This window comes from Oncorhynchus nerka, linkage group LG3, assembly GCF_034236695.1.
Source record: "Oncorhynchus nerka isolate Pitt River linkage group LG3, Oner_Uvic_2.0, whole genome shotgun sequence".
Taxonomy (NCBI): domain Eukaryota; kingdom Metazoa; phylum Chordata; class Actinopteri; order Salmoniformes; family Salmonidae; genus Oncorhynchus; species Oncorhynchus nerka.
In genome coordinates this window covers 53,264,992-53,279,061 of record NC_088398.1, presented here as the reverse complement: position 1 = coordinate 53,279,061, position 14,070 = coordinate 53,264,992, and the positions used below count along the sequence as shown (strand labels likewise).

Below are 14,070 nucleotides of genomic sequence, written 5' to 3'. Positions count from 1 at the left end.
TAGAGTATAATATAACATATACAAATCTGTAATAAAACAAAACTGTAATGAAATAAGCTTATTTCTCTAGAAACATCCAAACGTAAACAATTGTGTATTTGCATCTTAGGCTATTTTACAAAGATAATAATGACAGATAAAACCAATGCCATAATGGCGATGGACCGCACGATGGATGATGCGGGAAGCAGAGACCAGCAGCCAAGATTGTGCCAGTTGCGCGTGCACATCTGTAGCGTATCATACAACAGCAGTGTGGAGTAGCACTGTACACGCGCAAAGACTGGTTCGTTCACACGGACTGTTTACCAAGAAAGTACTGTATCGTTCCTCATCTCTTTGACAGTTTGTAAGCAACAGTGCAAAGCTGGAGGAACCAACTCAACAACCGCAACAGCAGTTGCCATGGACCGGGACAGAGAGACAGCCTCCCCCCTGGACCGACGAACTAGCCGAGATGTCCCGGCATATCTACACCCGTCACGGGGCTAGCGACGGACTCCAGAAGGTAAAGTGCCGCGTTATATGAGATACTGTACACGCTGTTCTTGGTCCCTGACTCGATTATCTCACTGTTGTCAACAACAACAAAAACACTGGACTTTTAAATCCAACTGAGGTGATGTGTGTTACGTTTATGTATTTAGGACTATCCTAGGAGGTCAGTGTGGGACAACAAAGTGTTCTCCACTGCACCAAAATGGGGGAAACATTCTCTATGTGGCTACCTTCAGAAAGTTGGTTACAGGGGAATAGAAATGTCAGCTTCTATCCTTGAGTAATGTTGTCTAAATATTTCCTTATTGATAGGCTACAGTAGTTTATTTATTTTCTCACATTTGTAAAACAACTCTCAATAATGCAAGGTACAGTCCAGCCCAGTGTTTCCTAAGTACCCCAGGGGTACTTGGCCTATCCACAGGGGGTGCTTGAGAAGACTCATGAGACCATAGACTTACTTGTAAAATGCATGAAGGGGAATTCAAGAGTGTTCTGGGCAGAGCAAAATGTACTTGGTGGTACAGTAACCAAAAAAGGTTAGGAACCACTGGTCTAGCCGACTAAACTCAACTCCACGATTTACAATGGAGTTGAGCAGCGACTTTTGTGAGCGGACTGGAGCTCCGATGTCACATAAAATTACGTTTATTTTTATTTTTAAATGACGGATTTCAGCATTTTTTCTTCATTTTATGTGACGTCGGAGCTCCAGTCCACTCACGCTAGTTGCCATTAACTCCATCCTAAATTGTGGAGTTGAGTTTAATCGGCTAGGTACAGTCATAGCCTCCCTACTGTATGTGATGGTTACTGATGTTCGGTGTGAAGTTTTGCAGGTAGGGTGTGTGAATCTGATTTATGTGGTTTGAAATAGGGTATTTAATAATTCATCCATATAGCTGGAATCCAATTATGAAGGGCAGACTGACTGAACACATGACCTAGTTTCACAGCCTTATATCAATGTGTTACATACAACAGCTTACATATTCAACATCTTACAGCATATAGTCAAGTCAACATGTGATAAACTGTAAATACGACACAATTGTTTTTAAGTTAGGCAGAAATGAAATGTGATGCAGTTGTATTTTCCCTCTACAATTTTCCTTAGTTCTTATGAAAGGTCTCTAGCTGAGCTAAAGCCTAGAGGCATTAGTTTGGGGAGCCAGTGAAAGTCTTAGGTCTCAGCCAGGAGTCTACACAGTCACACCCAGAAGTCTACTGGATGGAAATGCATACAGTATGTTTCGGCTTTGCCCAGCCACCCGACGACAGTCACCTGATCACCTGAGGCCCCAGATGCTGGAGTCAGATAGGGAGTTCCTGAAGGTGCCCTTGTTGTGGTGCTGCAAAGTGAGAGTGACAGAGTGACTTATGTGATTTGGCTGTGCCCACCAGGTGAACAGAGGGACTTATGTGATTTGGCTGTGCCCACCAGGTGAACAGAGTGACTTATGTGATTTGGCTGTGCCCACCAGGTGAACAGAGGGACTTATGTGATTTGGCTGTGCCCACCAGGTGAACAGAGTGACTTATGTGATTTGGCTGTGCCCACCAGGTGAACAGAGTGACTTATGTGATTTGGCTGTGCCCACCAGGTGAACAGAGGGACTTATGTGATTTGGCTGTGCCCACCAGGTGAACAGAGGGACTTATGTGATTTGGCTGTGCCCACCAGGTGAACAGAGGGACTAATGTGATTTGGCTGTGCCCACCAGGTGAACAGAGGGACTTACTCCAGACGCAGTCGGCTGAAGAGGAGTGACGGCAGCACCACCTCCACCAGCTTTATCCTCAGACAGGTGAGAGAAACTAGAAAAACAACATTACTACACAATTACAAAGCAATTACTATAGATCACTATGTAACAACGTGATATCACAATATTGTTACGAGAATAATTACAGAATTACTACACAGGAACAACAATTGGATCAGGGGAAAACTGTTTGCTGCTAGGTTTTCAGCAATGAATGCTCTTGTAACCAACTGCCAGTTGTGTTATCCAATTAACAGTTGTCAGTTGCGTACTGTCTGTACTAGACCCCTAACAAATGTGGGTCATCCTGTGCAAAATGTATTGTCTGAATGAAACATTCTGAATGCTTAAATTATTCTGGGAGAAGAGAACAGTGAACACACTTAACAAAACAGGTGTTGCTTCAACATTGGGTTGTCACCTCTGTTGCCTGGTGAGCCAGTGGCTTTGATTTGAGTGTGATTTGGAATTCACTGTCTTCTCATTATCTCTCTATTCACTCTCTGTATTCACTACCATTCATGTATCATTTATTATGAATGAGTGAGACATATTGTTCTGGACATAGTCATAGTTGTCGCAGCACCTGTGTTCAACTGTATAACAAATGAAAGTATAACAAATGCAAAAATAGTCCTAAAATGATTATTCAGTAATACAGAGAGGACCATTTTCTGCTGGACTGTGACATCCAAAGTAATGGGTTGCCTAGGAAACTGCCCTCTGTCAAGGCTATTCAGCATTACAAGGACATCTTAATGTTATTGGCTTCTGCTTCTCTCTCTCTGTCAGGGGGCTTGCCTATCACATGCTAGCGTGCGTGTGTGTAGGTGTGTGCGTGTGTTTGCACGTGCATGTAAGCTGTGCACATATTAAAGCTTAACAAATCAGCATGTCAGATTTGCTTATGACACTTATGACTTATGTTATGATGGCTGTTATGTCTTATGTAGCTGTTATAAAGGCTTTATAAATGTGTACATGCATAAGGATGTGTTTAATGTACTTTATATATAGGTCACTGCAGTCATGAGGGAATTTATTGTTTGAATGGTTACTTTGCATACTGTGATATTTCAGGTCGCAGCTGCAGTCTGGATATGCAGAGTCTCAGTCTGCCTCATTCTATGTTCACTATACCCTTCTTTTAAACGATACACTATTAATAATTTGTCTTTTAATTGGATGTAGGCACAGTTTGTTCAGTTTTCACAGTTTATTCCTCTCTCAAACGGTAAATGTTTATCCAATTAGGTCCTGAAGACATGCATCTCATGCTGTGTGACAATAATACATTTGTGCCTGATTGAAGCATATTGTTAGGGGGAAAATACAGTTTCTCACAAGTCATCTAGGTACACAAGGCGCACGCACGCACGCACGCACGCACGCATGCACGCACACACACACACACACACACACACACACACACACACACACACACACAGCTCCTACACTACCGCCTGGCTGACCTTCCTCAGTTTGTCCTCATAAGAGTATAGCGATGGATGTAGAACATCTGCCCTGAGTGTTAAGTGTATCTATCCAGTGCATCTATCCAATCTCATTTCAATGCTGCCGTTTTGCTGGGGAAAACCCCCATATTGAAGTTTTAAGGTATTAAGGTTAGAGAAGGATGAGCATATGATCATGGGCATGGCATAGTGGCAAGAGATCCAGATGCGTATCTTGGGTGATCTTACAAATGTTCCCTATTCTTATTCTGTGCTTGTCCTTCGGCAGCCAGCCTGTTCAGACCAGGGGTTGTTCTGGGTCACTCCTGTCACTGTCAGTGAGCTATGTGTTTGGATTTAATCTCTTTACAGACAAGAGTGGTGGCTGGAGAGTCTTAAAGGGATACTTCGGGATTTTGGCAAGGAGGCCCTTTATCTACTTCCCCAGAGTCAGATGAACTTGTGGATACCATTTTTATGTTTCTGTGTCCAGTTCGAACAAAGTTAGAGGTAGTTTCACGAGCCAATGTTAACTAGTGTTAGCACAATGACTGGAAGTCTATGGATATCTGCTAGCATGTACACTACCGGTCACTACTTTTTCTTTATTTTTACTATTTTCTACATTGTAGAATAATAGTGAAGACATCAAAACTATGAAATAACACATATGGAATCATACAGTAACCAAAAAAGTGTTAAACAAATAAAAAATATATTTTATATTTGAGATTCTTCAAATAGCCACCCCTTGCCTTGATGACAGCTTTGCACACTCTTGTCATTCTCTCAACCAGCTTCATGGGGTAGTCACCTGGAATGCATTTCAATTAACAGGTGTGCCTTGTTAAAAGTTCATTTGAGCCAATCAGTTGTGTTGTGACAAGGTAGGGGGGTATACAGAATATAGCCCTATTTGGTAAAAGACCAAGTCCATATTATGGCAAGAACAGCTCAAATAAGTAAGGAGAAAAGATTGTTCATCAATCCTTTTAGACATGAAGGTCAGTCAATACGGAAAATTTCAAGAACTTTGAAAGTTTCTTCAAGTGCAGTCGCAAAAACCATCAAGCACTATAATGAAACTGGCCCTCATGAGGACCGCCACAGGGAATGAAGACCCAGAGTTACCTCTGCTGCAGAGGATAAGTTCATTGGAGTTACCAGCCTCAGAAATTGCAGCCCAAATAAATGCTTCACAGAGTTCAAGTAACAGACACATCTCAACATCAAATCAAATTTATTTAGCCCTTCGTACATCAGCTGATATCTCAAAGTGCTGTACAGAAACCCAGCCTAAAACCCCAAACAGCAAGCAATGCAGGTGTTGAAGCATGTTGGCTAGGAAAAACTCCCTAGAAAGGCCAAAACCTAGGAAGAAACCTAGAGAGGAACCAGGCTATGAGGGGTGGCCAGTCCTCTTCTGGCTGTGCCGGGTGGAGATTATAACAGAACATGGCCAAGATGTTCAAATGTTCATAAATGACCAGCATGGTCAAATAATAGGTCTGGGACAGGTAGCACGTCCGGTGAACAGGTCAGGATTCCATAGCCACAGGCAGAACAGTTGAAACTGGAGCAGCAGCACGGCCAGGTGGACTGGGGACAGCAAGGAGTCATCATGCCAGGTAGTCCTGAGGCATGGTCCTAGGGTTCAGGTCCTCCGAAAGAGAGAAAGAAAGAGAGAAAAAGCGAATTAGAGAGAGCATACTTAAATTCACACAGGACACAGGATAAGACAGGAGAAGTACTCCAGATATAACAAACTAACCATAGCCCCCTGACACAAACTACTGCAGCATAAATACTGGAGGCTGAAACAGGAGGGGTCAGGAGACACTGTGGCCCCATCCGATGATACCTGGACAGGGCCAAACAGGAAGGATATAACCCCACTCACTTTGCCAAAGCACAGCCCCCACACCACTAGAGGGATATCTTCAACCACCAACTTACCATCCTGAGACAAGGCCGAGTATAGCCCACAAAGATCTCCGCCACGGCACAACCCAAGGGGGGGCGCCAATTCAGACAGGAAGATCACATCAGTGACTCAACCCACTGAAATGACGCATCCCTCCTAGGGACGGCATGAAAGAGTACCAGTAAGCCAGTTACTCAGCCCCTGTAATAGGGTTAGAGGCAGAGAATCCCAGTGGAAAGAGGGGAACCGGACAGGTTCAACTGTTCAGAGGAGACTGTGTGAATCAGGCCTTCATGGTCGAATTTCTGCGAAGACACCACTACTAAAGGACACCAATAATAAGAAGAGACTTGCTTGGGCCAATAAACATGAGCAATGGACATTAGACAGGTGGAAATTTGTCCTTTGATCTGGAGTCCAAATTTGACTTTGTGAGATGCATAGTAGGTGAACGGATTATCTCTGCATGTGTGGTTCCCCCCGTGAAGGATGGGGGAGGAGGTGTGATGGTGTGGGGGTCCTTTGCTGGTGACACTGATTTTGCTTCATTTAGAAATCATGGCACACTTAACCAGGATGGCTACCATAGCATTCTGCAGTGATACGCCATCCCATCTGGTTTGGGCTTAGTGGAACTATCATTTGTTTTTAAACAGGACAATGATCCAACACACCTCCAGGCTGTGTAAGGGCTATTTTACCAACGAGGGTGATAGAGTGCTGCGTCAGATGACCTGGCCTCCACAATCCCCCGGCCTCAACTAAATTGAGATGGTTTGGGATGAGTCGGACTGCAGAGTGAAGGAAAAGCAGCCAACAAGTGCTCAGCATATGTGGGAACTCCTTCAAGACTGTTGGAAAAGCACTCCAGGTGAAGCTGGTTGAGAGAATGTCAAGAGTGTGCAAAGCTATCATCAAGGCAAAGGTTGGCTATTGGAAGAATATATTTTGATTTGTTTAACACTTTTTTGTTTACTACATTATTCCATATGTGTTAATTCATAGTTTTGATGTCTTCACTATTATTCTACAATGTAGAAAATAATAAAAATAAAGAAAACCCTTGAAGAGTAGGTGTTCTAAAACTTTTGACCTGCAGTGAATCTGCTAACGAACGAGAGAGGTTTGAGAGTAATAAGGGAAGGATGGAGTGTGTCTGAGGTTTAAGAGAGGTTGAATGGGGAGAAAGACTCAAGCTAGAGAAAACAGTCAAAAGAGAGAGGAAATGTTGGCGGAAAGATATTTAAGGTGAAATGATACATGGCAGCAGCGTTTATTGCGTTTTTTCCCTCATCCCCAGATGGTATATTTAGCTTCCTGTAGACAGATGTTCAGTGTTGGGTTCATGATGGGATAGTCATAGAATTAGAATAAATAATTCAAATTCTATGGGAATAACGTGTTCCAATCTGACCGTTGACTCTGACTGTGTCTCTGGGTTCTGTCCCATGGTCAATTCTCGTTTTTTTGTCTCAAACCCCCCTCTTTACTGAAATACAGGAAAGGGGATGGACAGGCAGCTGTTTACAGACCAAAATAAACTGCAAAATAATCTTGCAACCTTCCAATATTTTATGAGATAATCCCATTCTATGTGGTTTTAGGATAGTAGGCTGGCAGCACTCAGAGAGCAGCTTTAGTTGATCTGAGGTGGTATTATTGAGTCATAGACTGAATGAACAGTAAGTAGTTCCACCATCCACATCACTGTCTGAGTATGTCTGACAACCAACCAGTTTTATGACTGTACTGTATAACTGTATTTAAAAAATGTATGTACAGTATCAGTTCTTCAGTTTTGTTTAGTAGTGACTCACAAGGTGCCCAAGCAGTGAGTCACTAAAAAAACCACCAAGTTGGGGTCAATAAAGTACTACTCGACTCTTCTCTATTCTCTGCAGCTCCTTCGCTTAATTCAGTAGTGATTCAACATAGACCCCCACCATCTCTGACACTTTGAAAACTTCTGCACTAGGATGAGATAATTCATCAATATACACTGAACAAAAATATAAACACAACATGTAAAGTGTTGGTCCCATGTTTCATGAGCTGAATTTTTTTTCTCCCAGAAATCTTCAATACGCAAAAAAAACAAATCTCCCACAAATTTGTTTACATCCCTGTTAGTGAGCATTTATCCTTTGCCAAGGTGCTGAGGAGTATTTTTGTCTGTCATGAAGCCCTTTTGTGGGGAAAAACACATTCTGATTGGCTGGGCCTGGCTCTCCAGTGGGTGGGCCTATGCCCTCCCTGGCCCACCCATGGCTGCACCCCTGCCCAATCATGTGAAATCCATAGATTAGTTCCTAATTAATTAATTAAAATATACTTATTTCCTTATATGAACTGTAACTCAGTAAAATCTTTGAAATTGTTGCATGTACATTTATATTTTTTGTTCAGTATAGTTCTAGGAACTGGACAGAAACTTCCAGCCATGATTTATGCCCGGTGCTCCAAGGTTAAAGCCATGACTGTCTGAGTTGGGACGGGAGTCTTCATATTTAGACATTTTAATTGAATGGCTTTTACATTCATTCACCTCTGAAATAAATCTCATTTCGGGATGAAAGCTAAGCAGCGAAGCTTGTCTGAATCCGCTGAATGCTGTCTGAGATTTAATTGCCTTTCTAAATCACAATAATGTGTCCAAATGGTACCCTTTTCTCTAAATAGTGCACTATATACGAAATAGGGTACCATTTGGGATGTAGACAATGTCTTTAACAAAGCCATCTGGTTAGCCTATTTTTTCAGTTATAGTAGCAGCAGCAGCTATAGTAAACTGATTATACAAGATGCTGATTTCTGGTTAATCCCTTTTATGTAGGTCGCCTGGCTGAACTCTGGAGCAGTTCATTTATGAGTCACTTCTTCATGAAGCATTGGAAACAGCTCTCCCATTTCTCACCCTTCTCCTCTCCTCTTCTCACACTACCAGTACCAGTCCTTCAACAGCAAATCCTAATGGTTCATGACCTCATTACTCAAGAACCTTTTATAAAGACTTATCTCAAAGTCAGAGGAAGAGGGTCTTATATTGGCTGACACCAGACAGAGTCTGCTGCTTAAGCCAGGCAAAGAGGGTCTGCCAATGTCAGGCACAGGAGGTTGTTGGCACCTTAGTTGGGGAGAGCGGGTTCGTGGTAATAACTGGAGCAGAATCAGTGGAATGGTATCAAACACATCAAACACATGGTTTTCAGGTGTTTGATGCCATTCCATTTGCCCCATTCTGTACATTATTATTATTTAATTGAACCTTTATTTAACTAGACAAGTCAGTTAAGAACACATTCTTATTTACAATGATGGTCTACCCCGGCCAAACCCGGGCCAATTTTGCACCGCCCTATGGGACTCCCAATCATAGCCAGTTGTGATACAGCCTGGAATCGAACCAGGGTGTCTGTAGTGACACCTCTAGCACTGAGGTACAGTGCCTTAGACTGCTGCGCCACTCGGGAGCTCCAGCAGCCTCCACTGATGTCAGAGTGTGCTGTACGTGTCTAGGAGATGAGTTTGCTGTACTCTTAGAAAATGGTGCTATCTAGAACCTAAAAGGGTTCTTCAGCTTTCCTTATTAGAGAACCATGTTTGGTTCCAGTTAGAACACAATTTCAGTTCCAGTTAGAACACAATTTTTTCTAAAAGTGTCGCTAGGTCAATTTGGATCTGTGGGATGAGTCTATGGGATAAGCTTCAGTAACTAGGACAGTAACTTGTTACATCACAGTGAGTCTGCCTCTTAAGATCTATGGGATGAGTCTTTTCTCTGCTAGCTAGGACAGTAACTTTACAGCACAGTGAGTCTGTCTCTTAAGATCTATGGGATGAGTATTTTCTCTGCTAGCTAGGACAGTAACTTTACAGCACAGTGAGTCTGTCTCTTAAGATCTTTGGGATGAGTGTTTTCTCTGCTAGCAAGGACAGTAATTTGTTACAGCACAGTGAGTCTGTCTCTTAAGATCTATGGCATGAGTCTTTTCTCTGCTAGCTAGGACAGTAACTGTTTACAGCACAGTGGGTATGTGTCTTAAGATCTATGGGATGAGTCTTTTCTCTGCATGCTAGGACAGTAACTTTACAGCACAGTGAGTCTGTCTCTTAAGATCTTTGGGATGAGTCTTTTCTCTGCTAGCAAGGACAGTAATTTGTTACAGCACAGTGAGTCTGCCTCTTAAGATCTATGGCATGAGTCTTTTCTCTGCTAGCTAGGACAGTAACTGTTTACAGTACAGTGGGTATGTGTCTTAAGATCTATGGGATGAGTCTTTTCTCTGCTACCTAGGACAGTAACTGTTTACAGCACAGTGGGTCTGTGTCTGTCTCTTAGGATCTGCAGTGATGCAGTTGCCAGCCGGGCTACAAAGCTGTACTGTACATAGACATCTAATTGAGGACAATGACGTCAAAAATGTTTTCTGGTGGAAAACTTCCATATCTAATTTTGTACCCTAATTTTGTACCCTTATTCAGATGAGAAGTAGATCAATTGTAGTGCAGTCAGCTATTTAGGCAGAGTGTCAGCTCTTGGTGCAGCTGGGTCTCTCTCACTCCCTGGAGACCTGTAGTGCACTAGTGCTCTCTGCTGCCTGATTCTAGATACTACTGAATATAGACCATATAATTTCTCATGCCTTAAAATACTGTACCTTGACTCTCATTCTAAGTCATAGGTGTTTTTAGCGATTCTTTATATTCTATCTATTCTTTTTTGTATAAATACACACATTACATGAAGCTTCCCATACTGATGGTATTAGATGAGGCCAGTCCATTGAAGAAGATGGGCTACCACTAGGTGAGAAAGCACATAGAAGGGATGAACACCCTTCCCCCTTCCCATTACTGAAGCCTCAGGGGTTTACTGTAGAGGTCAGGGGATGTGGAAAGGATGAACCCTCTTCCTCTCCATTATCATAAAACAGGGTTGGTTAGGAGAGAGTCAAACCTGTCCTAAAAGGGGGTTGGGTATTTATTTTACCTTTATTTTAGTAGGGAGTCACCATTGAGACCAGTGTCTCTTTTTCAAGGGAGCCATGCATATACAATTTTATAGAACAACATTCAATACAACATAAAACAAGTAAAATACAGCATGACACAAATTGCACAAATAACATAAATATACAGTGCATTCGGAAAGTATTCAGACCCCTTGACTTTTTCCACATTTTGTTACATTACAGCCTTATTTTAAAATGGATCAAATAAAAAATGTTCCTCATCAATCTACACACAATACCCCATAATGACAAAGCAAAAACTGTTTATTTTTTATTTATGCAAATCTATTAAAAAGAAAAAACAGAAATATCTTATTTCCATAAGTATTCAGACCCTTTGTTATGAGACTGGAAATAGAGCTCAGGTGCATCCTGTTTCCATTGTCATCCTTTATTACTATCACTTATTTTTTCACCCCAATTGGTAGTTACAGTCTTGTCCCATCGCTGCAACTCCCATACTGACTCGGGAGAGGCGAAGGTCGAGAGCCAAGCCTCACTGCTCGCTTAACCCGGAAGCTAGCCGCACCAATGTGTTGGAGGAAACACCGTCCAACTGGCGACCATGTCAGCATGCATGCGCCCGGTCCGCCAGAGGAGTCGCTACAGCCCGATGGGACAAGGACATCCCGGCCGGCCAAACTCTCCCCTAACCCGAACTACACTGGGCCAATTGTGCGCCGCCTCAATTGTGTGACACAGCCCAGGGTTTGTAGTGACACCTCTAGCACTGCGATGCAGTGCCTGAGACAGCTACGCCACTCGGGAGGCCTCCTTAAGATGTTTCTACAACTTGATTGAAGTCCACCTGTGGTAAATTCAATTGGTTGGACATGATTTGGAATGGGACACACCTGGGTCCCACAGTTGACAGTGCATGTCAGAGCAAAAACCAAGGCATGAATTGTTCGTAGAGCTCCGAGACAGGATTGTGTTGAGGCACAGATCTGGGGAATAGTACCAAAAAATGTCTGCAGCATTGAAGGTCCCCAAAAACAAAGTGGCCTCCCTCATTCTTAAATGGAAGAAGTTTGGAATCACCAAGACTCTTCCTAGACCTGGCCGCCCGGCCAAACTGAGCAATCAGGGGAGAAGGGCCTTGGTCTAAGGCACTGCATCGCAGTGGTAGAGGCGTCACTACAGACCCGAGTTCGATCCCGGGCTGTATCACAACCGGCCGAGATCGGGAGTCCCATAGGGCGGCGCACGTTTGGCCCAGCATTGTCTGAGTTAAAGTTTAAATAAAAAATGGCATCCAGGGGTTTAAAAGTAAAGGCAGCTGCACTTTGATAAATAGTATCACCATAATCATTAACAGCTAGCAAGGTTGATTGCGCAATCTGCTTCCTGCTGACTAGAGAGAGACACGATCTGTTTGTGTAAAAAAAACTCACATTAGTTTCTTAACAAGCTCATTCATATATTTTTTTAAACAAATCATTGTCAATCCAAATATCAAGGTATTTGTAATGCAGAGACTCTTTCGATTATAGAACCATCCAATGAGTGAAGATATAATCCATCTGAGATAATCTTATGAGAACTTGAAAACAACATGTATTTAGTATGGCCCGTATTAAAGCACAAGTTTTAAATCAGTAAAGGTTTCCTACATAGTTGCAAAATCGGACTGTAGCCTTGTGACAGCTAGGTCAGCAGCTGGGGCAATTGCGTACATAATAGTATCATTGTAGCGATCGTTGTCCTCCTCGGATGAGGAATAGGAAGGATCAGACCAAAACTCAGTGTGGTAAGTGTCATTTAAATAAATAAACTGAACACTGCAATAACCAAAAAACAACAAAGAGAGAGAGTGAACGAAACAAAACAGTTTTGTAAGGTGAAGACACACAAAACAGAAAACAACTACCCACAAACACAGGTGGGAACAGGCTACCTAAGTATGGTTCTCAATCAGAGACAATGATAGACAGCTGCCTCTGATTGGGAACCATACCAGGCCAAACACAGAAATACAAAACATAGAACCAAAACATAGAATGCCCACCCCAACTCACGCCCTAACCAAACCAAAAATAGAGACATAGAAAAGGAACTAAGGTCAGGACGTGACAGTACCCCCCCCAAAGGTGCGGACTCCGGCCGCAAAACCTGAACCTATAGGGGAGGGTTTGGGTGGGCATTTCACCGCGGTGGTGGCTCTGGTGCGGGACGTAGACACCACTCCACCTTAGTCTTGTCCCACTTATGTGGCACCTCTGGAGTTAATTTAAATAAATAAACTGAACACTGCAATAACCAATAAATAACAAAGAGAGAACGAGTGAACGAAATGAAACAGTTCTGTAAGGTAAAGACACAAAACAGAAAACAACTACCCACAAACACAGGTGGGAACAGGCTACCTAAGTATTGTTCTTAATCAGAGACAACGATAGACAGCTGCCTCTGATTTGGAACCATACCAGGCCAAACACAGAAATACAAAACTTAGAACAAAAACATAGAATGCCCACCCCAACTCACGCCCTGACCAAACCAAAAATACAGACATAAAAAAGGAACTAAGGTCAGGACGTGACAATCATATAGATGAAATGTACAACTTTTAACAGATTGACCAATAGCATTTGTATAAATAGTGAAAAGAACAGGTTCTAGAATCAACCCCTGTGGAACACCGTTACTTCAAAAAGTTCTGACATAACCACATCAATCACCGTGGCATGAGTTCTGTCAATCATGAAACCAAGAGAAGGCGTTAGAGCCCAGGCCAATCGAGTACAACTTGTTCATTAAAATGGCATGATCAAAGAATCAAATGCTTTTGTTTGTCCACAAACAAGGCAGCACAATTCATTTTAGCATCTAAAGCATTGACAAAATGATTAACAACTCATGTGGTTGCTGTGTTAGTGCTGTGCCCTGGACTAAACCCAAATTGATTTATATTCAAAATGCTATGCTCAGATAAAAAAGAGCTAAGTTGTTTATTTACCAAGGATTCAAGAATCTTAGCTAGACATGGAAGCCTGGAAATGGGACAATAATTATCAAGATCACTGCTATCCCTGCCCTTGTGGAGTGGCAGCACATAAGCTGTTTTCCATACTTTTGAAATATCTATGGGTTACTGAGCCAGCAATGAGGGGGCAGCACACTTGAGCAGACCCGGCTCCAATTGGTCAGTCCCTGTGGATTTCTTGGTATTTATAGCAAGCAAGGCATCAATGACTTATATTTCTGTGAATTGCTGAAATGCAAAAGCATGACTACTATTTAACGAGTCAATCTTCAAAATGTCAGAATTTGCATTTTGCCCACAGTCCCCGCCGTTCAATGAGATGTTGTTGAATCCGTTTTTTAAAGGTAATTTTGCTGTTTGCTTGAGTAATTAGAAATGGAAGGGAGTTTCATGCGATCATGGCTCTCTAAGAAATGGTGCGTAGCTGTGA

The 14,070-nt window shown here is 42.5% G+C and overlaps 1 protein-coding gene across 1 annotated transcript in view; it reads left to right on the top strand.

Moving 5' to 3' along the window:
* Positions 1-259: 259 nt before the first annotated feature.
* The window catches only part of LOC115110736 (voltage-dependent L-type calcium channel subunit beta-4-like), a 49,231-nt gene continuing 35,420 nt past the window's right edge, over positions 260-14,070 (top strand). Inside the window, exons 1-2 of the mRNA XM_029636607.2 lie at positions 260-508; positions 2,223-2,306. Of these exons, the coding sequence (XP_029492467.1) occupies positions 458-508; positions 2,223-2,306 (135 nt within the window). The 5' untranslated portion in view covers positions 260-457. The remainder of the gene's footprint in view (positions 509-2,222; positions 2,307-14,070) is intronic.